This window comes from Branchiostoma lanceolatum, chromosome 5 (genome assembly GCF_035083965.1).
Source record: "Branchiostoma lanceolatum isolate klBraLanc5 chromosome 5, klBraLanc5.hap2, whole genome shotgun sequence".
In the NCBI taxonomy this organism is placed as follows: domain Eukaryota; kingdom Metazoa; phylum Chordata; class Leptocardii; order Amphioxiformes; family Branchiostomatidae; genus Branchiostoma; species Branchiostoma lanceolatum.
Window position 1 is genome coordinate 13,236,817 of NC_089726.1, and position 25,439 is coordinate 13,262,255.

A 25,439-nucleotide genomic window follows, 5' to 3' on the forward strand; every position below is an offset into this window, starting at 1 on the left:
ACCCGAGACAGTTGCAAGAGACCAGGACCACATGCAAGGTACGCAGAACTTCATTTGAACCTAGCAACAGCATGAATTCTACTGTTAGTCTTTACCAGACTCCGCAGGTCGCTGGAAAAATAACAGAAAGTGCCCAAATAGACAGTTAACATGCCAGAGGAGTTAGCCGGCCCGGGAGTAGGGTATGCGACCTTGGGAGCGACCTAGGGTGTAGACAGTGCCCAGTTGACAGTTGACTTTTCCACTTACCATTTATTGAAATACGTAATTCATTAGCAAGGCTGATTGTTCTGAGTCTCGCGCATGCATATCACGTTCTCTTGATGGGACTGGATTACGTGACTGAATCACGTGACTTTGCAGACGAAGAAGGTTCCCTCCCAGTCTTTGAAGAACATGGGCCGGGTAGGTTTGTCCACTATGGACAGAAGGCTGCGCTCTTGGAGTTCCCGCAGTTTTGCCTCCATCGCTTTCCCGATATCTGATGCAAGCGTTGACGTCGAAGTCCCTACGATGATAAATCCTCCTGGAAAAAAAAAATCCAGCAATGAAATACAACTTAGAGTCTAATTCAGTCTAACTTTCCCAGGAACTAACCTCTGACCTTTTCCATATTTCATGGACTTGTTGGATAAGGGAAAATGAAAAGAATATCTCTCTTACATGTATAGCCGAGCATTGATTGGGCAGGTTGCTATTTTTTCGCGATAAAAACCCAGGACAATAGAGCAGCCAGAGCTAGTATCTCTAACGTCGTTACATGGTTTTCATCATTCGTAGCTCGACTGCATTCGACCGGTTTCGACTTTATTAGTCTTTTATACTTTTTCTGTGCCTCCCCAGTGCAGGGCGCTCTAACTCGAGTTTCAGATATTGACCAATCAGCGTAAAGGGTCTCATTTTGCCCTGATTATAGGCTAGGTTGCCCTGATCTGAAGGTCTAGTTCCCTATGTACTAGCTAGGTTAGGTTGCTCTGTATGCCCTCCAGGTCGTTTAGCACTGACCTTAGTTGACCTATCGTTACCTGGTTTAGTTATTTGGACGAGCTCCTCAAAGCACTCCGGCTGCAAGTGTGACCAGTTCGGAGTGAAGGCACCAACTATCAGCACTGCGTCATATGTGTCTGGGAACGAGAGACAAATGTCGTTACTCTTTCAAAACAGAAGATGAAATGTCGCTTAATGTCTTCCTAGGGTCCGGCTGACACATAAAGCGCGGTGTGGGAGGGGGGTTGAACCGGCGTGGTTATTCTTAAGTCCCCGTTGTGTGGGATAAAAGACGAACAGATATATAGAAAGAAAGATGTTGGTAAAACACGTATGTGAAAAAGTAACAAAGTTAACGTTACTATTCTTAAAACCTTGCGTGGGGTGAAAAATCTACGTATATAAAATTGCAGCACATAGGCCTAGCCAGGTAGGTCCTGTCGGCATTATTTCTTTACCAGCTCTGTGGCCAGTAGACTCTCCAGACAAGGCTGGTAGAAAGTTGCATGCCATTTTTATCGCGTAATGAAAATGAACTTTGTCACGTCCACTTATGCTTCGCGAAGGTTCAAAGCGCAAATCTTTCATCCAGCGTTTTAGCTTACTTTGTAACGCCACTTTATTTCCAGGTTCGGGGTTCGAAACCAAAATTATTACAATACATGGATTAGACAAGCAGATATGTCTCTGTCAGTGGGAAAAGAAGAATCGAAGAATCAACTAAGAAACACAGACGATGTGGGCATGAGGTAGAAAGACTCGGTACAATGCATACATTCTTATCGTAATTAATGTCAGCGATATCGATTTATACAGAGTGCGGTACATAGTAACATTGTTTTTCGGTCTCGTGCCAAGGTACAGAATCATCAATCATATGACCTCCGTCGATCAGTATTGACCATGGTAAAATCCTACAGAATAGAGCAGCACTACCCCCCTCAAATCCACCGCCCTAGCTTCCAAGTTACTGGCGATTAGCGAACGTTATCGAAAACCTTAAACGGAAGGTTAGTATAGGTGGTCGGAAAGCATGAAATTTCTATCGCATAGAACAGATATATGACACTAAGTTAAGGAGAAAGAACCTTTAAAGATCGCCACACAACATGTTTTATTGACCAGCATTATTGGCCAGAATTGTTCTATAACTTGAAAGAATTGCAAACCTACATGAGAAAAAAAGACTTGAGGGCACACGCATATGAAATGACTTATATGGGCAGCAACCAGTTTTATATCATAACAATTTGACATAAACAGATTAATTGTTTTTATTGCATAATTTGTATATATAAAGTACTTTAGGTATATTATTCAATACTTTAACTTTGTTGAGATTAAAGCTTAAGTTGTATAATGGCACAGGTGCATTTTCCCAATACATTACTTATAATCGTATAGGTCATAGAAAAGCAAGCAAACATTCTGAATACATGTCAGAAATCTGTAAAGTGGAATTATAATGTTACATGCTATGTAGAAGGAAATATGAAAATGTGCTTAATTTTCATGTTTCTGAAACTTGAACATTTTGAGAGAATGATTATCAGAAACAATCAAATGTCCTTCGTGTGTCAGCGCAAGTCCGTTTAGACAAACCAGATTGTGTTCTTTCTCAGTAAGCAATTGCCTTATAAACGTGCCATCCGGACTGAACAGCAAAACACGATTGTTGTAACTGTCCACCACGATGATGTTGTCCTCGCTGTCCGCGATGACACTGTCGGGCCACTCCAGCTGACCGGTTCCCGACCCACGCGACCCGCTCGTGAATAGATGACGACCCGAGGGGTCAAATATCTTCAGACAGTGGTTGTGATAGTCACTGATGATGATTTGGTCCCTGCTGTTGACAGCCACACGGAGGTTGGAACCTAACTGCTGCTGACCTTGACCTTTGTCCCCGAACCTCCGCACAACGTCATCACTGGGACTGAGTATGAAAACTTGGTGCCCGATAGTGACGATGACACGTCCCGACCCATCGACAGCGGCACCTCTTGTAGTTTTATGTTGGTCTGCAGCCCCTGGCACCTGGATGACACGCGCGCCCCTCCCTCGCTTGTCCAGTACGTGAATCATATGTCCGTCTCCCGTCACCAACAGCTCGTCGTTTGACAGGACCGACACACCCATTGGCTTGAACCTCAGTTTGACCTTCAGCTTGAAAGAGCCATCTTTGTTCAGGAATTGCAGACGTGAGTTGCCGTAGTCAGCCACTACAATGTCTCCCTCTGTGGTGACGGGAAGTGGAACGTTAAACTGTCCATCTCCACTGCCTAACTCTCCAACAGTTTTCATTTGTTTTAGACGCGTGTCACCCATATCGATCACCACCTTCGGTCGCACATGCGTATGCGTAGTTTGAGGTAAGGGCAAGTATGTTGTCACCTGGTTTATCCTGTCTCCACTGCCTGACTCTCTAGCAGTTTTGACGTGTTTTACACTCGTGTCGACCTTACCGATCATCATGTTTGGTTGCACCTGCGTGGTTTGAGGTGAGCGCAAAGATGTTCTCACCTGGTTTATATCACCTACAAGTTTAGCCACTTCCTGCTCCAGTTCACCAGCTGGTGGGTCAAAGGTCAAGTTCACAATGTTCTCGGTCCATTCAGACTTTTCGGCCTTCTTTTCGTCCGCGATCTGTCCCAATCGCCCGACCAGTTCTCCGGACACTGATATGACCTCCACCGGGCTCCCGTACTCTAACACGTTGTGCGTGAACTGAATACAACTCTCGGCTGAGGCCAGGTCCATCTCAGCTGCCTCCATGGCGGCTTCCAGCTGTTTCTCCCGAGCAGCATTCATGGCGCGAAGCTGACTGATCCTGTCGTTTTTTACCTTCTTCAAAGCCCGTATGGTTGCTTTTGTCTGCTTTTCGATCTGCTCTTCTGTATCCTGTACCTGTAGAGACCACTCGTCCTTCACTGACCGGAGGTTTTCTATCCTCTCACAACGAATGTTCACTGTTTTCTTCACGGTGGACAGTTCTGCAGTGATCTTTGCTCTCTCCCTCTCGGCCACCTTTCTTACCTTATAAAACTGGTGATCTTTGTGAGTCGTGACCACACAGTGCCGAGTGATGACCCGGTGACAAGTGTCACAAAATAACATCTGCTGTTCATGGGGATCCTCAAACTTGGAGGTCTCCCTTGTCTTGGAGGTCTCCCTTGTCTTGGAAGTCTTCCGTTTCTGCTTCTGTTGCAGAATGTTGCGCAATTTGTCGACAAGAAAGTTGGACTTCAACCCTTCGAGACCATTTTGTGGGAGTAACACCTTCTGTCGGCATGTTGGACAGGAAAGTTTCTCTTCATGCTGTCTGACCAGGAGTTTTTTCAAACACGGCTGGCAGAAGGTGTGAAGACACGGCAAGATCTTAGGCTGTATGAAGTCCTTCAAACAGACCTGGCAGACGAAAAATTCGTCGGTAATGTCGCTGATCGCTTTCGACGCCATCCTTGACAAGTAGTGAACATGAACTTTGTCACGTCCGCTGAAGTTTCGCGCAGGGTCACAGCGCAAAGGGTGGAGCAATTTACTGATCTTTGAAATGTTGTAATATGCCTGAGGCCATGTTGATTTGATTATATGGATGACACCCGCGCGCATCAATTTGCGTCCGTTTCCAAAAATCAAAGAAAAGAAAGGTGTTTGACCATACTGTAAATCATACAAAGAAGCTACAAAATGAACAAATAATTGCAAAAGAAACATGGCGGAGAAAGGATACTAATATTGGTGAATGCCAAGTTCAACTCCAAATTCAAAGAAGATATGAAAGAACAACAATGAAGACTCTATCATGTGCTATACCTTACTCTGTGTGTTTAGTCATTTGTTCAACCTTCCTGACCACGTAGATTTCATAATGAAGACAATTTTTTTTGCCAAACTTTCTTTTTCATTCGCACGCTCGCATCAGTTTTGGAGTCCCCAGAGGACGTCTTCCATATTATCAAATCGACATGATCATTGGACAGACGACATGCTTACATGAGAGGAGTATCTTATCCAATTCAAGTTTACACAGTACAGGATGTGGGCTTTGTGAGAACACTCACCAGGCGCTACAGGTAGTTGTCCTGTGCCCAGTTTGGCCTCAATCAGCCTCTGGTAGACATGTTTGTTCTCTGCAACCTTCAGCATGTCCGGGTTAGCGTCCAGACCGTCTGCGTTCGTGTACCCGAGCTTCTGCAACTGTTTTAAGCTAAACGTTAGAAAGATATACGTAGTACAAAGGCTCCTTGTATTTGTATTTATTGACAATGACAACAATCCTTTACACCGGGTCAGCCAAGGCAGCTTTCGCTGGTAACGGTTGACATGATACATTGAAAAAGACAATTGTAAGGGAAAAGATTAATGTAGTCTTACTTCAGATCCCACCATGCCGGTCCCTGCCGCCACATCCAACACCCGGACATTGCTGGGGTTGACTCCGCCTAGCATTCCGTGCATCACAGACACTAACTGCTGAGGTGCCTGATAGCCAAAGGTAGTCATGTCCTGCAGAATATACACATGGCTAGGGTTCATAGACAACATTTCTCTGCCAATTTTGAAGGTAAATAATTGGCATGTAATGTTTGTATCTAACGATATTCATCCATACCGAGGCTACATGAACCATAAGAAAGAATGAACATTTATATTGTTCACTTCAGGGTTGTCCTGTTGCACGTTCGACAACATTTACGACACAATAGTTTTGCTATGACATTGCTGTAGATATTCTCGTCGTATCGGTAATTCTAACGGACAGTATGGTTGGTCGGGCTGATCAGCCTGCAGTAAAATTGTTCAAGGATATGCTTAATGAGAGCCCAGAGAGCCACCTCCTTAATGACCTCGCCCCTCTAGGCTCCACGACGTATCTGAACTGCTCTCGCAACAGTCGTTACCTGGTCATAGTTGGCCGCCCATGTCGAGTATACGTTCTGTGCATCTTCTGTTCTACATTCTTCAGAGCAATCCAAGAACTCAAAGACATCAGCCGCAGATTTTCCTGATCCATATCTACTGAGTTGGGCCATGGTGTAAACTACGCAAGGTCCTACTCCTGTTTTTCAACACTATTAGTGATGACGCGACAATTGGCTGACTCATTTTGCGAGAGGGGGTGCATGTGCTTAAAACATATCTGGTGCAAAGCTCATGGTTTCCCCACACGTGCCGTGACGACACTTAAGTTACAAACCATTGCTTTAATCAACTTAAGTCCGTTCATCCGTTCAAAGCTCTCTTTCTAAATAAAAAAAATACTATTCGCTCGGACAACGCCCACTAGGACTAAGTTAATATATAACTAGAATGGCAACATTTTCGGGAAAATGCAGGATATTCCCCTCCCATTACCTACACCTCAAATATGACATCCTTAGCATTGACTGTAAGGGTATGATGTAGTTTCTGCATAGATTATGCAAACGAGGTCTGCATTAGCATAATTTATGGTCAGGTGTGTCAGATAGACCAACTTGCTTGGGATGTAGGGGTGAGGTGTGAAGATCTAGACCAACTAATGGCGGACCGTGATGCCTGGCATTAGCATAATTTATGGCCAGGTGTATTCACCTTTCCTTAAGGTACCTACAAGTCAAATATGACATTCGTAGCTTTTACGGTAAGGAAAATTCAAGTTTATGCATAAATTATGCAAATGAGGCCCTCATTAGCATAATTTATGGCCAGGTTTTCTGACCTTTCCTAATGGTACCTACATCTCAGATATGACATCCATTTCTTTTACAGTAAGGAAAATACAAGTTTATGCATAAATTATGCAAATGAGGTCCTCATTAGCATAATTCATGGCCAGGTGTGTTCACCTTTCCTAAAGGTACCTACATGTAAAAGATGACATCCGCAGCCTTTACGGTAAGGGAAATGCAAGTTTATGCATAAATTATACAAACGAGGTCCTCATTAGCATAATTTATTGCCAGGTGTGTTCACCTTTCCTAAAGGTACCTACATCTTAAAGATGACATCCGCAGCTTTCACGGAAAGGGAAATACAAGTTTATGCATAAATTATGCAAATGAGGTCCTCATTAGCATAATTTATGGCCAGGTGTGTTCACCTTTCCTAAAGGTACCTACATCTCAAAGATGACATCCGCAGCTTTTACGGTAAGGGAAATACAAGTTTATGCATAGATTATGCAAATGGTCCTCATTAGCATAATTTATTGTCAGGTGTATTCACCTTTCCTATAGGTACCTACATCTCAAATATAACATCCGTAGCATGTATTGTAAGGTACATAGTCTATAACTTTCTGCAATACCATTAGTAGAGATACCTCCGCACATCTACTTGGATTTTGGCAGAAGAAGAAGAAGAAGAAGAAGAAGAAAGAAGAAGAACAGGCAAGCAAAAACAGTATATCCCCCTTCCCACTGGAAGGGGAATATAATAAGTGATGTTGTGTAGTGCCTGCATTTGGGCACTACACAATATCTAGTCCCTACCTCTTCATACTTTAGGGCCCATTCTGAATTATGCTGATTGGCTGCCAGCAAAGTCGGTGGATGATCGATGAACCTTTTCAAAGAGGCGAACAGACGTAGGGTTAGCCATTTTTGAATTAGGGACACGTACACTAACTCCAGCGAGTTTGTCTTCCGGGTCAACAGTAAGGTAGGGTTAGGGCGTTGGTGCAATGCTGGGGTGGTGGCCTGGCCGGGTTCTGCAAAAGTTACATTAATTTGTAGGCGCCAATTAAGGAAAGCTAGGGTGCAACTGGGCGCGGAAAAAGTTACCTGGAAGTTTTCGGTGCCTATTATCTGTGTGTGTGTGTGTCTGTGTGTGTGTGTGTGCGTGGAGGGGGGTGTAGAGGCATAACTCGAGGAGGTGGATGGATCCTATTATAAATAATATTTGTTTGGTAGGTCGTAGGGGGCGGGAAAACGAAGGTCAAGTTCGATAATAGGCCCCTAGCTCATTTGACCTCATTTGCATAATACATGCGAAAATATTACGATTCCATAGTGGTAAATGATGGGAATTTCATACTTGCAGCATTACGAAGCTAAGTTCATCTGTGAACACTATTAGAAACAAATTATGCAAATCAGGGCCTTCTTTGCTAACATGAGCCTTTCATACTGTGAACAACATGTGTCATTTTGAGAATATAATGGACTGAAAGAATGAGGACCTTATTTGCATAATCAATGGGAAACACTTGTATGGGGTCGTGGAACTATATAATGATCATGACCTTGAGAGATCGAAGAGATGCTGTTTCAATCCTAGTCAAGCCTTGACACGTAACCAGGAATTGGCCGATTTGGGTCTTCAACGGTTACGTTAACGTTGTGACAATTGAGTAAAAGAAGAAAACACATTGTGAGAGCGCAAACCTCTGTCGAGTCAAGTTTATTAGACATTTTCCTTTCCTGAGCGATATATTGTACATGATATCTGTCATGACGTCACCCTGCAGACGAAAAATGTTCCCTCCCAGTCCCTGAAGTAACCGGGGCGGGTGGTTCTGTCGACTATTGAGAGAAGAGCGCGTTCTTGAAGGTCCTGTAGTTTAGCCACCAGGGCCGCTCCAACGTCTGACTGCAGAGTTTCAGAACCAGTGCCTACGATAATGTGTCCATCTGGAATATACACAAAAGGACATCTTGTTTTTCCTCAGAACAAAAAAAAAAAACAGTACAGTCGTTGATGAATTATTATCCAAAGTTGAAAGTGCATGTTGTAGGTCGATGTGGAGCGCAATTTGCATTCCTGTCATTCACAAGAAAGGTTATGTCGAATCTCTAAGATCTTACCTGGTTTTGTGATCTGAACCAGATCGTCCAGACATTCACAGGGAAGATGTGTCCCATTCTGAGTGAAGGCACCAACCAGTAGAACAGCGTCGTACGTATCTGGGAAAAGTCGTGTGTCACCATGTGATGGATAACTTATTCACGAAAATCTAGCAGTTGGTAATATGGAGCAAGACGGAGATATATATGGTGCAACACAAACCACAGCCAAACTATTGTACATGTACCCGTGTGGAAAATGAATCTACCCTGTGCCCTGTTCTTAAAACTACTAAGTACTATGTAGCTTTGGGCTCCTTCGCTACCAGAGTTCTTAAACAGTCACGACGTGGCGTCATTCCTTCCGGTATGCCCGCTCCTAGGAGGCACTACACTCTAAGATGCGACGATCCAGTACCGTGAAATCAAGTATCAAAGATGGAGTCTCACGAGAACTCAAGACGTTACACATCGGAAAGAGATCCTCTGAGGGAAGGGGTAGAAGGGACACAGCTGAGGACAGTCACGTGACTTTTGTCAACAGTGTCTGTGTACAGTGAATAACTGTCTAATAGGGAATGTACTATTCAGACTTTTACATTCTAGTATCTTACCCATCTCTGACACTTACTAGGCGCTACAGGTAGCTGTCCTGTGCCCAGTTTGGCCTCTATCAGCCTCTGGTAGACATGTTTGTTCTCTGCAACCTTCAGCATGTCCGGGTTAGCGTCCAGACCGTCTGCGTTTGTGTACCCGAGCTTCTGCAACTGTTGTACAACATCACGATTAGCAACAACCATTGCAAGAAAGCAAACAGGGACAACAAACAAAATTTAGTTTTACTTTGCATTCCAGAAAGACAATGGAGTGTTAAGCTAATGTTACCTCAGATCCCACCATGCCGGTCCCGGCCGGCACGTCCAACACCCGGACACTGCTGGGGTTGACCCCGCCGAGCACCTGGTGCATCAGGGCAACAATCTGCCGCGGGCCGTTGTATCCCATGTCGGCCATGTCCTGTAGGAACATTTCCATAAGCTACGGCTTTTTGACAAGCATTATCTCATCAACTAAAGCACAGAAGTGTGTTTTTGTTATATCCTTAACTTATAGTTTCAAGATCTTTCAAGGACCAAACCTACCTCTTCATATTTTGCAGCCCATGTTGAGTACACTGCTTGGCTGCCAGCATAATCGACAGGAACTGACGCTGCCTTGTCAAATGGGTTGTTTGCATTTTCATTCGGCATGCTTCGGTCCATAATGGAACTGTCCAGTCGTCAGTATTGCTTAAATCGTGAAGGCACAAAGGTTCGAAGCTCTTGGAATGTTTGATTTAGCTTAACTTCCGGGTCAGACACATACACATGTAGACCGCGGTTCAACCTTCGTGGCCGTCGCTTGCACATCGTGTCAAATCCGATAGGTGTCACTTTAAACAGTAAGCTATATCAAAGAAGAGCCAACTGACATAAACAACACATCAGAAGTAGAAAGAGTCGAAGAGATCGGAAAATTGTTTTATATTCGCGCAAGATATTGAATAAAAGTAAATGGGCCAATGGAGCCATTTTAATGGCCAAAACACTGCTCTGGCAAGGAGCAAGCAAATTATTTCTCTAAACGTATTGTATACAATTACAAGCTAATGCTTGTGGGAACGAAAAATATAACATAAAAACAACAAAAGACAGAAAACGCAAAAGAAAGTTGCCATATACTGCGTATTTTCTTGATATGCATTTTTCGTTTTCGCAAACAGCCCGACCGGGCCCCGGATTGGAAATGGGACCGAAGCATTAGGGTGTCATCCGTTAAAGTAATTTAGTACTATTAAAAGCTAAATAAATCATCACGACGCACCCTTAGTCTGTACAATTCACGACTTGAATCACGTTTTATGAAAGAAGCAAACAACACATTTTTTTGTAGTAAAATATCACACACAACCTTTATAAGAATGAATGAACATGCAAGCCTAAAATACAAAGCAAATATGACTCGACTATTTACAGGTACCCATACTTCATTGAATCAGGCTGTGTACAATTAATTGTAGGTAATTCAAACTAAAAAAAAACTGCATGCCACAATTCAATATAACAATATTATCACATGTACAAACGTGTCGTCGGTTAACGATTGGTACTTATTGGCTAGGAGTAATGATCTGGAATAATATTACTCTCTAGAGGCAAGTCTAATCTTGTACTACATTTATATAGATGATAAGTACACCAGTCAAGTTGGTGATATTTATAGTTTCTGTGGTTTAGCTTTTACACAGTCTGGCATGATGTATAAAAACCCGTCGTCAAATGTTAAGAGAGACGATGAAAATAAAATAACTCTTCTCATATGTGAATCTGTACTGGTTTAGTTTTATCTATTTGCAAAGCTAACATGATATCTGTACAATGTTCCAGGCTAGTGGTAAATGCCATATTTCTACTATTAGCTGCTCTGCCCGACACGACAGAACACTTAGGTCGATCATTTCTGTGCCACAGTTCCTCATCTTTGCCCAAAAACCATAGTCTCCGATGCAGACTCCTCCCGGCTGTTTTCTTTTTAGCGAAGCCTTAGGGGCGAGCTTAATAGTATATTTTACGCCCGATTTGCAAGAATTCCCAGAATTCCACAGGAATTTCAGGAATCCGTCCGGCCAACTCTGTGGATGCCCTCCTGTCACTTGATACCTCATTAGCACGTCTGGCATCTAGGCACTCAGCAGTCGATGACAGATGACCTACTTTTACGTGGTGTCAGATTTCGTACTGTCCGGAGTGTGTCAGGGAGTTCACCGGATCTAGTATTCTAGCTTTGAAAAGGGTTTGCACATCCCAGTTGATCTATTATCACAAAAACGTGCTGAACATCATGCCTCCCACCAAAAAACCTCTGTAAAAACCAAAACTTGAGGAGATCCAAGCATATAAAGAAAGGCAAAGTTTTAAACGGAACGATAAATAACTTGGGTTACCGCTTGGGCAGTCTACACTGAACGCCTTACGGGGAGGGGTGCGGTGTCGGAAAAACAACAGTAGCTCCTCGAAAACACATTCTACAGAGCTAGAATAACAACCAAAACGATCATAGGAGCCCCAGCAAACCGATTTTCTAAACTTCCGGCCTAGTTTCTCACTCCACCTATCCAACAATGCCAGAGAAAAAAGACACTACAACGGGAGTGTACTCCGGCCTTTCCACATATGCTAGGAACTCCTCGAGTTACATGGTGCCTTTCTATATCTGCTTGGCGGATGCCTTTCGGATTTCTTAGTGCGTTTTGCGCAATATTATGGCAGAACTAAGATCTAGAGTGCTACGTTGGTACTTTCCTTACAGTGAAGTAAGATCAATCCAGACACCTTCGCTAAGGCAATGATTTTTAATTGCCACACTTATTCAAGTTACAATTTTTATACTATTACTTTTTTTTCTTATTGCTGGCCAGGAATAAGAAGAAAAAAGATGTAATAGTATAAAAACTGTAACTTGAAAAAGAAAACAGCCGGGAGGAGTCTGCATCGGAGGCTACAAAAACCACAGCTGCCGTATTGGTCCATTCTTGAACATTGCCGTGATGCTCACATATACTAGTACCCTGGTGTTTGAAGCACCTCGGCGTTTTTATAATAATATTAGTGTGCATATGCATGTGCTTATTGGTAAACAGTACATACAAATCATATACATGCTACGGGAGTCCTTGGTTTTCTAGACATAGTTGGAAGTTTAATGTATTGTGATAGTTGCGAGTCTTGTGTTTTTTGTTGATTACCTAGCTATAGGCCTATTCAGATAGTTTATTTGTTTTCTAGTTTATATCTTATGGAAGCTCTAAGTCCCTTTTGAAGTCTCTCGGTCTGATCTTCATGGATACCGACTTCAGAGAAACAACTTTCTTCCATTTGTACCAAACTACACCCTCCAACCACCCACAACAGTCGTCTAACCCGCAGCAGGTCTGTCCGTGGAACTCTGATCGCCAGTCCTCCCGATTCCGACAGTTTCCCAGGTACTTCCCGTTGATGAAGGCGCCTCCGCATTCGAAACTGTCCATGCTGCAGCTGCCGAACACCGGCGTCCAGCGGGGCGTGCAGCCGCAGTGCCACCAGCCGTCGCTTCGCAGCCCGGCGCAGTTATGGTAGTCCTTCTCGTCGTTGTCCTGGTCAACAGTGGAGAACTTGGCGCCGTTGTGCCCCTGGAAACCGTCCCCTGCCGTCCCGCTGTAGTTCCCAATCGACAGCTGGTAGTAGGTCCACTCACCTCCCACTTTGAAGACGTCGTACCGCGCCCAGGCACTATTGTCTTCCCAATCTTCCATGTCGATGCGCAAGGTATAGTTTCTCTGGTTCGTCAAGAAGTACATGTTGTCCAACCCGAGCCAGTATTCGCCCCGAATCTTCCCGAAGCGGCGTTTGTACTGGTGCCAGGTTCTGTTGAAGAGGACGGAGCCGTCCAGACGCCGCTGGATGACTGTCCAGCCTCCTCCGTCCGTGGTCATGTCGCAGAAGACGTCCATCGGACGGCGCTCCTTCCCCAGTCGGGCTGTGATGGAGTTGATGCCGTCCGATCGCTGGCCGTTGTAGTACAGGTCGGCACAGTCCATAGCATACTGGGCCTGGGGCTGATAGTCTGCGGGAATAGAAATAGCGAACGTTAACTACAGTGGAAGAAGACCGTTCTCCAGTTTCTTCATTTTATATCAAGAAACATTTTCATGTTCCTGTCATGCGTAAAAACACATATAAAACAGCAGCAACTGCATGGTATGAACCAAGTTGCTTGAAAAGCTATTACAAAGGTTGTAAAAACTAACGTACTTTCTGTTGTCGTTGATAGTTTGGGCATTGTGGTGACCTTAACGGGTGTAGGTCTAGTTGTGGGCTCCACATCTTGAGGGCCCGGAGTTAGTGGCTGTTCCGCAGTGCCAGTGTCACCCTCTGCGCCAGACTCGTCCTGCTGGACGCCTTCTTTCCCCTGGGTCGACAGGTGGTTGTTAGGCCGACTGGTCCCGGTAGGGGGAGTAACCGGTGTGTCACCAATGCTGTTCGATTCTGTGTCCGAGGATGCCGTGTTCGCATCTTCACACTGGCATCCGTTGAACATTCTGTATAGTTTGGAAACGTGCTCTGGGGATAGATGGATGCGATAGAAGTGTTAAAGTTGCGTCTGCACCAAATTCAAGAAACCATTCACCAATTCATCATGCATATTTTGTTTTATTCTAATGTCGTCAGAACCACTCATTGACCGGAAAATCAAGTGACTACTTTTTCGAGCCATTTATTTGGCGTCGACATAGAATAAGATAGTGTTCTTAATAGCCCGCTGCACCTTACCTTCCAGTTTGTCCAGTTTCCGCTGCTGCTGTGCGATCGTGGACTTCAGCGCAGCGTTCTCGTCCTGTAAAACTGTCAATCAAAAAGTATACGAAGATTACTTCTCTCATGAGTTAACGTTGGATAACAATACATGACGATATGATGGTTTCTTTGTTCAAACTCTTCAGTCTGAGTGAACTTCAACATTTAGCACATTTGCTCCTTGTCGTCATCTCTTCGTGTGGTGTTCGAGTAAACAACACCAATCAAAACCTGTTCTAGTCACAGCACACGCTAATACCTGACCTTTCATCTAATGCCAAATATTCCATATCGCCCACTCATGACTTAGATCTGTGCAACCTAGCCTAAGTATAGGGATCAAATCTGCTTTCTTTCTCATATCTACTCCGCGCCATTTCCTTAAACCTATACTTTACCAAACATTTCCCCTCAGGAGGTGGAGTTTAGAAATGAAAAAGATGCTTGAAAAACAACACAGTGACATTGCTAAGGTCGAGGTCTTTTATTGTTTTTTTTTAGAAGATGCATCAGATTTTCATTCGTCAACTCTAGAGGAATACGTTTTCATATGTAAGAGCTGTTCCTTTTTTCAAGATATCTAAGGGAGAAAAGGCCTTGAGCATTCGCAATTTAAAATATATACAATAAAATTTGTGATTAAAGGCCCCAAACCCACCCCTCGCGCCTAACATTGTACTTTGCGCTCCAGGGCCCTATACTCCCAGCTATGTAAAAAAACGGCACCAGCTGCAGGCACAAGACATTAACTTTCACCTGGTTGTCTTGAACAGTATCTGTACCTGTAGGCGGTGGTTTAGATGTTGTACACCTGTCCCCGAGCTAGGCTATACGCACCTAGGCGTGTGTGTCACAAGAGGCGTGGGAAAAACTGGCCCCAGATAAACGCAGCGACCCGAAAACTCGTTCGAAGGACCCTCAGAACTCCGGCTGAGTAGACATTGAAAGATGAAACTTAGTATAGTAACTTTATTGCTACAATAAAAAAGGACTAAAGGCCGGGTCGTCGTGTCATTCTGTCACTGCCGAACCAACGATGTCATTGTTACTGATGCGAAAAATTACAGATGTCAATCATGACAGTTTACAATATACTTTACTGTAAATGTTTGACCTCCGTCCACTTGTATGTCAACTGTTGGCGCCTGGCGAAATGTTAGTTAAGGAAGCCATAAACACCGTCTATTGTTACCGGACATGCCGAGATCATCTCATAAGATGTGGTCTGACTACTGTGGCGCCTTGGCTAGCGTTCTGGTCATTTCTTGTTTTCGTGCCTCGGTGTTTTCAAAACACGACGCACTGTTACCACCAGTCACAGAAATTTAGGGCGCATGTCATTTGAGACTACACGTGGTACGGTTGGGGGAGACAAGCTCTCCTACGTTTCCATGGAAACAAACAAACCAAGGAAAATACAAACAACAAGCAAGCAAAGAAACAGCGCTCGTATGATCTAAAGTAGCGTTGGATGGCAGAAACGCCAACCCTTGACGAACTAGATACATGACCAGCAATCAGCTACCGATGCATGTCTACAAACCGCATGTGAAGACTTGTCAGTATACGCCGTGACTTAAGGCACGTCTTGACTTGATTCATGAGTTGTGATATGTCTTCAGTTCCTATTCTGTGATTTTATGCATGTCGCGTAGAAATTTAAGGACTACAAATCGACTTTTGCCCCCTACAAGTCACACGAACAAGGACACACAATCTAAGCTTCTTCGAACAACTCAAGACACGTGGCCATGGGTCGTGTACTGCTAAGGCACAATCAAATCCCAGTGTAGCCTAGCTACTCAATTCGTGTCACTTGTCATACCTCAAGTTCCTGTCATGTGAGTGACATACTAGTGCACTCAAGTCCCTAACCTGGGGCGATTCCAACCTTCCGAGACGTCCAGGGGTCGTCAATTCTTTTAGCATTTCTTAGCGCTACCTTTGTCCTTGACCTTGAGGACCTGTCACAACCATTTTAGACTCGCTGACTTTAAAACACACATACAGTGTAGTACTAATCTATATCAGGTCCAGCTTGATTTTTCATTTTCCTGACAGAAAGAAAATAACCACTATCTTTTTCTTCGACAGAACACTTTAGAAACGAACATCTACTGTTTTCTGGGGGTAGTGGGTGTAGGTTGGTGTATACACTGTCGAGGAAAAATTACTACACTATCAAAAGTTGATTTTAGAATCTTACTAGCTTATAATACATTCAGCTCATGAGCTCGATCGGGATGTTTAAGATACGAACATCTGGGATTGTTGTCCCGGACCCGGTCCGTGAGAAGTGGGAAGGTCTATATAATGACAATGGTTACTGCGCCAACATGTACTTCCGACATGCTGTGATTATGTGCTCAGTATGGAAGGGTTTAGGAGTGGTCTGACCACATTGTAAGAAGATGTTACTTGCATTGAGCTGGGTTATCCACGGTGATATATACGGGTTAGGCAGGATAAGCACGCATAGACTAGCCCGGGTGCCGTCCTAGTTAGTTTACATTTACAAGGCAACTTGGACCCGGGGCTCCTATACTCACCTCTCCAACTTATTATAAGCCACAATAAGCTAACTAGGCTTCACCCAGGCTAGGTGGAGGAAACAATTATATCATCGCTTGTTAGTCAGAATATCAGAAAAATCCCCGAGCTAGAATCTTGTTTTCGTTGTGTTCTTAAATTATTCGTCACATTGACCCCGTCGCCGATAGTATATGTGTTGTGAATATCATGTTTATCAGTTGATGCGATGACTGCTGCTAGAAGGGTTATGATTGTCTTTTATTGAAAAAAGAAGAACTCGAGTTTTGACTGTCTTCCTATTAGGGCACTCTTTTGTATTGGTTACCCGGTTAGACAGCCGAAATAAAGAAGGTTAAAAAGACAAAATCACAGCATGAAAGGGGGGCCGTCTACACCCCTAGCTCCAACCTTAAGTTAAGTGTTACCGGAGGGGAATTCTTATGGTTTTCCACGATAATGTGCAGTCGGCACGCTTGTTTGCGTGTTTCCAGCGATGTTTTTACTCGATTCACCCATGCGTAAATGCGATTGGCTCAGGGCGCCCCTACGTGGGTGAGGTTAGAAGGGCAGGTAGACCTGAGTCGCATATCTTCTGCAGTGCTACTATGTCCTGCTGTGAATTGGCCAAGTCACCTGGCTTCAAATCATTAGGGCCTCCTTAAATAGCCCATTAACGCTCTGTGATCTATGGTGATTGATTGCATTTTCTACGTCTTACAAAAAGACGGAATAAACCCCGGCAATCTAAAAAAATGTTTCAAAAAAATATCAGCTCTACCACGTCAAATTCGGTCAAACCGCGTGTCACTTTGGACAAGCGTGCTACACGATCTTTTTATACTGAACACCGGTGCACCATATTTCTATGTAACGTTGGAACCGTTTAGAGGTAATCACCAGTAAAGAAGCGGTGTCATAAACTTGCAATTATGTGATTGTCGTAAATACAGCCTCGGGGTTTTGTATCTCTTTGTTTAATGTGTCCTTGTCAATATTCGCCCCTCTACCACAACACGTACACGATGTTTGAAGTTTTCGAAACGACATTAAAAAAGAGCGAGGTACATGAACATGTCTATATCCCCCACAATGGCTACAGCCCCAAACTAATCACTGCTCTGACTGATAGTCGTTAACGTACCTGCCACAGCGCCTTCCACCTGCGCGTTGGTGACGACGTTCCCGCCCGTGGAAGTGCCGTCTGCCCGGGGTACTCCGTCTGAGCTGTCCTGTACGTGCTGGTGAAACTGCACGATGAGACCGTCGATAGCTGCCTCCAACATGACCAGCCTGGCGTACAGGTCTCCCGACTCGCCGTCAGACCCCCCTCCCCCACCGCCCGCCTCTCTCATATAGACGTCCAAATCGTTGATCCTCTTGTCCTGAGCGTCACACCTGGCCTGAAACCGGCTGGCAAACTCTTCTTGTTTCGTCTCCAGTCCTTCCAGGTAACCGTCAACGCGGGTGGTTTGACGCTGCTGCGCCTCCCACCTCTCGTTGGCGAGGTTAGTTTGTTCCTGGTTGCCTTTCTCCAGCCCAGCTAGAGAGCGCCAAATCTGGTCGTGAACTTGCTGCAGTTTGACCAGAGTTTCCCTCAAGCTGCTGACGTCGTCGCCGTGGAGGTTGAGGAGGTCCTCCACCTCCTGCATCCGTTCCCTCTGCTCGCCGATGCCGGCTCGGAGCGCCGCGACGTGCTGCAGCATTTCGCCCTCCATGCCCGCCAACCTCCGCTCCAGTCGCCGCACGCGTCGGTTCCGGTCCTTACGATTCTTCTTACCGCCCCTTTCTTTCTCTTTCTCCCTCTCCTTCTTCGTCTCCCCTTCTGCTGCCTGTGCCGCACACGTCAAAGCTGTCAGGGCGACAACAGCCACGACAAACACACGATAGCTGACCATCTTCCTGGTTTTCACAACGTGCTCCTACTGTCTTCGTATCTCCCCACGTTTTAAACAGCTCGAACGTTACACACAGAATATACTATCTAGTACTACCTGCGCAGCTGGGCCCTCCCCTGCAGCGGTATCGCACGACCGGTCAGGCGTGAGAACCAATGACAAAACTCGTATCATCCCAAACAATGATGAGTCATTATACGGACCAGGGGTCACTCCCCAGTTTAAGAACCTGTCCCACACACAAGTTTCTCACTGCAAATAGCAACAACATAAAACTTCCTTTCGGATGTTTATATAAACTTTTTTTCGTGGAAAGGATGTGGCTTAGGACAGGAAACGAATGTATTATCAGTTTCCAAGGGAGCGGTCCTTTCGAAGTAAGAATTAACTTGCGATTTGTAACGACCCATTTCATTTCCAACATACTACAGTGTCAAGATCCGTGGGACAAGATCAATGGTCATTTAATCATTCATAGGATTCAGAGCATTCTCAGTGGTTATACAAGTGGCCACGTCAAATATGGTATCATCATGCATAATTGGGGAAGCTTTTTCTCTAATTCTATGACAAGCAAACATTGGGACCATAGATTTTACCTTCCCACTCCCTCTTCCTTGGAAAAAAAACGTAACGTAAGAGAGTTTCCATCTGCTTGAAGGTGATAGGCCCGTGTCACCGACCTCCTCGTGGCCTGACGACGGAAGATGACAAAGCGACCAGGTTAACGGGGAAAGGGGAGGCACGTAAAAGATCACTATCAGTGACAACCATACCCGTGTACAGATAAACTCTCACTAGGACCTGGTGCACGCATAATTCATTCCAACAATAAGACATTACTAAAGCCGTCCCATCGGCGACCTACCAGATCAAAAATGGTGGTTAAGTTAGATTTCAATGCACAAAAGACAGGTATGTCGTGCCATATTGTTTGGTGCTTTTCCTCCAGCAAATGGTCATTCTTGGTGCCCCATGTAATCATTATTATTCACTCCAGACTGAGCAATGTAAAAAGGAGTTAAGAAAATTGGGGTCATTTTGGGCTCAACCACAATCAGAGTCGTTTTAAAGACTTAAAAGTGTAGCCGTAATCATAAGTGCAGATAGTATGTTTATCCGTAGAGAAAATATCAGGAACTTCGAGTATAGGACCAGAGCTAAGGCTAAATTAAGGTGGTGAAGTGTGGTACAGATAGAGTTGTTGCTATTTGATGATAACATGATAGCTCTAAGTTCTTGCGTGTAGGTGTAACTCGTCCGCTGTTTCCTTTGGACTTCTACCTATCGAGTCGTCCCGTCACAACTTCAATGTTTGACTGGCAAGGCCCTCTTCAAATATACATACATGTAACAGTTATACAATGTGTCTCTCATAAACGGACGAATGCAACATGCATGTAAAAGCACACAAAGTGGTTGATACTTCACGGACAGTTGAACACCTTAATCCATGGGATAACAAAACCAACGTTTCATCCCTCAACAAGGGTCACTACACATGACTCATGAGCCAGCTTTTGTAACTTTAAATCTCGAAAGTCCCGTAAATTCTAATCAAAACATGATGCAGATTCCACACTTGCTTTTCTTTGCACACGCCCATTTACATCCAACCTCAGTTGGAATAGCTTCCGATTCGTAACTATCCTCGTGTCTAGGAATCGTTAAGATACTTACAGAGTCAAGACCAATACTTTTCGATCGTATGATAAAATGCATCTACCCATATTATCATAAAAACGGAGTTAATAATATATCATAGAAGAAATGCGTCATTGAATGTTTGAAATAACAAGTACTTGACGTAAGGAAGAAGGAACAACAATCGGAAGTTCAAAACTGTTTGGAATGCGTGTTTCGTGTGATCCACCGATAAAGTACAGGTTTGCACCCCGGCATTGGATAAACATCCCTCTACACGTCACACCAGTGTCAGTAACGTTACACTGGGATGCCCACAGAATGTTTCATACTACTGAGAACGCCAGGAATGTTTTAGTAGGTTGGGCAGGAGTAGTTTGAAGCTTGCGTGCGCTGTAACTTGTGTAAGTTTACATCCTGTTGTGTGTAAACGGGCGTCAGTGTTTGTAGTAAATCAGTTCGTTACTGCGAAAGCCAGCATGATCCAGCGTCCTTGGGTTCACCGAAAAGCTTCAGTAACTCATGGATATACATGTTTCGGTCCAGTTAGCTTGAAGAGGAAACTGCGGCACGGTAGTCGTTTTACTTTCCGAGATTGACGGATGCATTCTTCTTGGCGTGGCTTCATAGTCACATATCAAAAGGGTGGGGTAGCGGACTGGACGAGATATCTGCCTATCAGAAAATCTCTTGCTCTGTCACATTCAGTGTTGGGGCTGTGTTTTTGTTGTTTTTGAGCAGAGTCATGTAGACTTTTTGAGTCAATGAAAAGTTGCATGGATTGAAAGAATTCGTCGATCGCGAATAAGTGTAGCATTCAGCACCAAAAATGGCTAAGTATGCATTGCACGTATGGCTTTTCAAAGTAATAATCATTGAGAGAATGATATTTTGTTCAAGACGTTTTCTTAGTCAAGTGTATTATTGATCCACAAATCCTCATATCAGTTCGAACTCGAACTCCATCCCCCTGACAGCGATAGTTCGGAGGTAGTGGGAGTCGAACGTCCGGTCCTGCGCTACTGTGAAATGGTTGATCCAGTCACCAACAACACCTAAGACAGAAAACATACCGATGAAAGAAGTATATTAGTAGTGGAGATGGCGATTGAAAAATATCATTAAGATGGTGACTAGTGGTCAAGCAGTTGGCTACTTTTTGAACGTTACTGAGCAAGTAGGCGTTCCTAATCTCTAAGCAGATGCAAGGAAGATCGTAGCAGTCTTTATCAACTTGTCCGTTTTTTCAGCACACACCCGGATAGTGATCAATCTGTTAGAGATTTGGTGTTTGATGAAAAAAAACGGTACAGCTAGAGAATGTTTCGATCTTCCATCCCAATGTTTACTTGTAGATTAGATGTAGCGAAAATAGACCGGTCTATTGCCAAGCGGTACTGCCGTTGTGTGGTTTCCGAGTCTTGATTCCGCCTTGCTATTAAATATCAAGGACATCATATTGCTTATAATATATATACCTTTTCTCATGAATTGAGACTCGTCGTTGTTGAAGACCATAGGGACCTTGGAGCCGTTGGTCATGGGATTGGACTTCATGGAGTCGAAGGAGCAGTGACTAGCGATGAGCTGGACCCCAGGCTCCGTCAGCTGTCTGCCGAGGAACGCTGCCATCTGTCTAATGGCCGCTGGTAAATCCTGAGGGGGGGGGGGGGGGGGGAGCACAAGATGTAGCTAGAGTTGCACGACCTCATACCACGCCAGATGACATTAACCTTGTGGCATATCATAAATATCTCTCAATGGCCTCATTTGCATGAAATATAGAAGTTGATCACCTTCTCTACCCAAATAACACAAGCTGTTCGAAGTATGGAAGTCTTATTTAAGCAAAGGAGGCTAGCGCGCTATTGTTGCATATTGTAAGTCATAAGGTATGTAAATGAGTACCTCATTTGCATGATTTATGTCTAATAATATCCACATTCACTTACCTTCCAAATGCTGCAAGAATGAAATTCAAACCATTTACCATTACGGAAGTATGTTGTCATTGATAATGCAAATTGTCCGACAAGCATTCAAGTTTTGGCACAATTGCTCTTTTCTCGTTATACTATAGACTAATATAGGCTCAATCATTCGCTTCTGATGAGACGTATCGTGCTGACCTTCTTCATGTCCTCGTATCTAACGATGAGGATGTTGTGTTTCTGCCTGTTGGCCCACACGTCCAGCACGTGTTGGTACCACGACCCCCACACAACTAGAGAAACATATGGCATGGACACATTGTGCGAAATATGCGTTTAGATGTAACAACGTGTACCGTTCTATTAGTCAAAAAGTGGGAAATAAACTTAATTTTCATATCAATCTATCTAGCTACCATTTCACCAGGATACATGCGTCGTTACAATGGTGGTTTCCAATTAGTTGATCATAAGAGAAATTGCATGAGATGTGAAATTTAGATACCGACCGTTACCGGACATGAAGTCTGACAGAAACTTGTCCCAATCGCCTGGATCCGGATGGACCCGGCTCATCCTGTGGAAGTGGTAGTGCGAAACGACTACGTCCTTGGGGTTCCGTGCCACGTAGATGGTCTACATGTACAGGTGCAAATATTAAAGTGGATAGAAACAAACAAACAAACAAACAAACAAACGAATATGGGTGCATAACTGTACACTAGAAGATAGAGAATGGCACAATTAGATATAATGGTTACGTAGATAATCTTTAGGAAAAAACAGTAATATGCAAATTATAAAGAATCAATTAATTGGCATCAACCCTACCTTTGTTCCATTGTCGTGGACCCCTGGCGGCAGCATGCTGTACCGCAGGTGTGTAGCGATTAGACGAGGGGAGGGCAGGTCTCGTAGAATTTCTGCATAGGTCTTGCCTTAATGATTGTATGCAAAAGATACCGATGCTATGGTGAATCTTTAAGTTGCAGTTTTGTATACAATTTCGATACGAAATCAATACAAATCTGATAAGAACATTCAATGCAAAATGTATATAATTCTGTGGTTGTTGAAATAAAAGACGATCAGAAGAGAACTGTTCATTGTTTTGAAGCGTCCCTACCGTGTTCTATATGCATCACCTCCAGATAGGGGACATGTGTGAAGAGGGGCAGTTTGGGTTTGCTGATGTCAGCGTTGTTTAGGATGAGCGTCACGACTTCGTACGTCCAATTCAACCCTTGGATGAAAACAAGAGAGTGGACTTGACGTGTTTTACATATATACTCCGATCTCAAACGTTATTGTGCAAAGTACATAAAACAAATAATGTGGAGACGATTTGTCATAAGTCTTAGGCATCCCTCCCTCCTCATCATGCTTGATATTCCCTTCCCTCTGTCCCTTTCTTACTCACTCGCTCACTCACTCACTCACTCACTCACTCACTCACTCACTCACTCACTCACTCACTCACTCACTCACTCACTCACTCACAAAAACCTCCTTGCTCACACATAGATTTTTAAACGGTCGCAGAGGTCAACGCTTAGACATACCTGATTTGGGATAGCTCACGATGACCACATCATCAGGTCTCGTCTCGAAGTTCTCGAGCGCTTTCAGCCCTTCCACGGGTACGATACTAGGGAAGCTGACCCCGTTGAAGACATGGGGGCTGTTCTTGTTCCCAATGATCCCCAGAGTCCGCACAACACCCATAATGCCCAGCTCTGAAGCTGTGCGCAGGTACCCGTCGTCTCCCGACATTGTTCTCAATACTCTTCGTTACTTAGGCTAGCCTCGTTGCCGTTGAACTACGGTATGCTCAGTTTATGAAAGAAAACTGAATGGGAGCTAACATCGAGGGCACAATTAAACCACACTATCTAAGAATTTAAGTAAGTTCTATATAGGTAGTGAATTTTAAGTTCTATATATAATCAATAAAAAATACGAAAATAATCCCAAAGTCTTGGGATGTGACACTAGCTGTTCAGTCTATGAAGTTTCCCTGGGTACTCCGCGATTTCTACAGATCTCTGGTCCAACCCTGTATCAATTCAAGAAGGTAGGTAGATTATTTGTTGGTATAAAGTGCTAATTGTTTCGTGACAAGACTGGTCGGTTGCGCCAAAACAGATTCATAGTCATCCGATTGATGCACTGCTAGAACATTTTGGCTTGTCAAACAAAGAATCTTGTGTGGGACTGGGACCTAAAAACTCTCTCAAATGACTGTAGGAACATCCTCACTAAATAGAACGATTGGAGTCAGATGTGCAAAAGTTAGGTGTGACAGGGCGTTCAGTGTAATAAAAGGGCGGTTATACCGGCTATACACGTATACAGATGACAGCACATAATTTTTTCAAGGACAATGAGAACATATACACATTGAGTGTGCAACGAACTCGACATTACTAGTCTACCACGTGTACTGCCCGTGTCTATTTCTGTGATAGATTTGACCCAAATCACTGTATCCATTCATGTTCACGTCAACCTTACAGCTTTATACAAGACCTATGAAAGCAGTCCAGGTTAACATAACATACTGACAATAGACAACAATGCATGTACCAGTTATCTTCAAACTAACGCCACACCAGTAAGACGACTTTAACCGTCAAAGATCTTCAAACTGTGACTGTAAATCTTGACTTACATATTTGTCTTGTGAACCCCACACTAGGCGATGGTGGCGTATGTTTTATAGAATGTATTTAGGCTGAAGAATGTGTGAAAGGTTGAAGGTAACATGGCACACTGTTTTTGGCAATATATAGTTGTTCGGGTAGGGGTCAAGTTAGGCGTTACCCGCCGTACGTGTCTGCCAGAATTGTCTAGCGCCGCGGTAAGGTCAAATTGGGACAGATGTCTCAACATTACAAGGGGATGAAGAATGAAAAGTTCTGGCGGTATTGAATACAATCTAAATTTGGGTTACCCACCCATGGGCAGCGAAGAATAGTTTCTCATAAGAAAATGTGCGTTAGTTTAGTGACTATCATGAGAAAAAACTCTGATAGCTGCCAATGTTGTTGTGGATGACGGCCCTGGCTTGACAGAGTTGTCGAGCGAGGTTTGGCTTTAACGTTACTGTTAATGGAGCCCTAAGGGCAAGACGCTCCCATGTCGCTTTTGTTATTAGGCCTATAGGATTTTCCGTCTACGAAGTACTTGTGCATGTGGCCGTACCGAATCTATTAACCCGATCATAGTAGCACACCCTGCACAGTATTATGCAGTTTACATCTAAATCGCCAGAGGTCCTGTTGGGTGACATGTCATGCGCCTACGGCA

The 25,439-nt window shown here is 44.1% G+C and overlaps 4 protein-coding genes across 5 annotated transcripts; all 4 read right to left on the reverse strand.

Moving 5' to 3' along the window:
- Window positions 1-232: 232 nt before the first annotated feature.
- LOC136435252 (methyltransferase-like protein 27) lies at window positions 233-6,096 on the reverse strand. The gene is made up of 5 exons (XM_066428562.1): window positions 5,892-6,096; window positions 5,365-5,496; window positions 5,052-5,187; window positions 1,026-1,124; window positions 233-526 (listed from the first exon to the last, which is right to left on the reverse strand). Exons 1-5 carry the CDS (start codon window positions 6,021-6,023, stop codon window positions 348-350), a joined length of 678 nt encoding a protein of 225 aa, XP_066284659.1. The 5' UTR covers window positions 6,024-6,096; the 3' UTR covers window positions 233-347.
- Window positions 6,097-8,357: 2,261 nt separating this feature from the next.
- Window positions 8,358-10,096, reverse strand: LOC136435253 (methyltransferase-like protein 27). 2 transcript variants are annotated; one of them, XM_066428563.1, is made up of 5 exons: window positions 9,899-10,096; window positions 9,642-9,773; window positions 9,388-9,523; window positions 8,778-8,876; window positions 8,358-8,603 (listed from the first exon to the last, which is right to left on the reverse strand). In XM_066428563.1, exons 1-5 carry the CDS (start codon window positions 10,016-10,018, stop codon window positions 8,422-8,424), a joined length of 669 nt encoding a protein of 222 aa, XP_066284660.1. In that variant the 5' UTR covers window positions 10,019-10,096; the 3' UTR covers window positions 8,358-8,421. The 2 variants fall into 2 exon arrangements, with proteins under 2 accessions (XP_066284660.1, XP_066284661.1); XM_066428564.1 differs by having other exon boundaries at window positions 8,471-8,603; window positions 9,371-9,523.
- Window positions 10,097-10,255: 159 nt separating this feature from the next.
- Window positions 10,256-18,703, reverse strand: LOC136435256 (uncharacterized). Its single transcript, XM_066428568.1, has 4 exons — window positions 17,802-18,703; window positions 14,105-14,176; window positions 13,586-13,894; window positions 10,256-13,397 (listed from the first exon to the last, which is right to left on the reverse strand). The coding sequence occupies exons 1-4, from the start codon at window positions 18,553-18,555 to the stop codon at window positions 12,589-12,591; spliced, it is 1,944 nt and encodes a 647-aa protein (XP_066284665.1). The 5' UTR covers window positions 18,556-18,703; the 3' UTR covers window positions 10,256-12,588.
- A 949-nt stretch (window positions 18,704-19,652) lies between these two features.
- On the reverse strand, window positions 19,653-24,932 carry LOC136435259 (sulfotransferase 1A1-like). The gene is made up of 8 exons (XM_066428571.1): window positions 24,802-24,932; window positions 23,693-24,186; window positions 23,257-23,373; window positions 22,962-23,068; window positions 22,640-22,766; window positions 22,329-22,423; window positions 21,678-21,855; window positions 19,653-21,254 (listed from the first exon to the last, which is right to left on the reverse strand). Exons 2-8 carry the CDS (start codon window positions 23,901-23,903, stop codon window positions 21,139-21,141), a joined length of 951 nt encoding a protein of 316 aa, XP_066284668.1. The 5' UTR covers window positions 23,904-24,186; window positions 24,802-24,932; the 3' UTR covers window positions 19,653-21,138.
- Window positions 24,933-25,439: the final 507 nt, after the last annotated feature.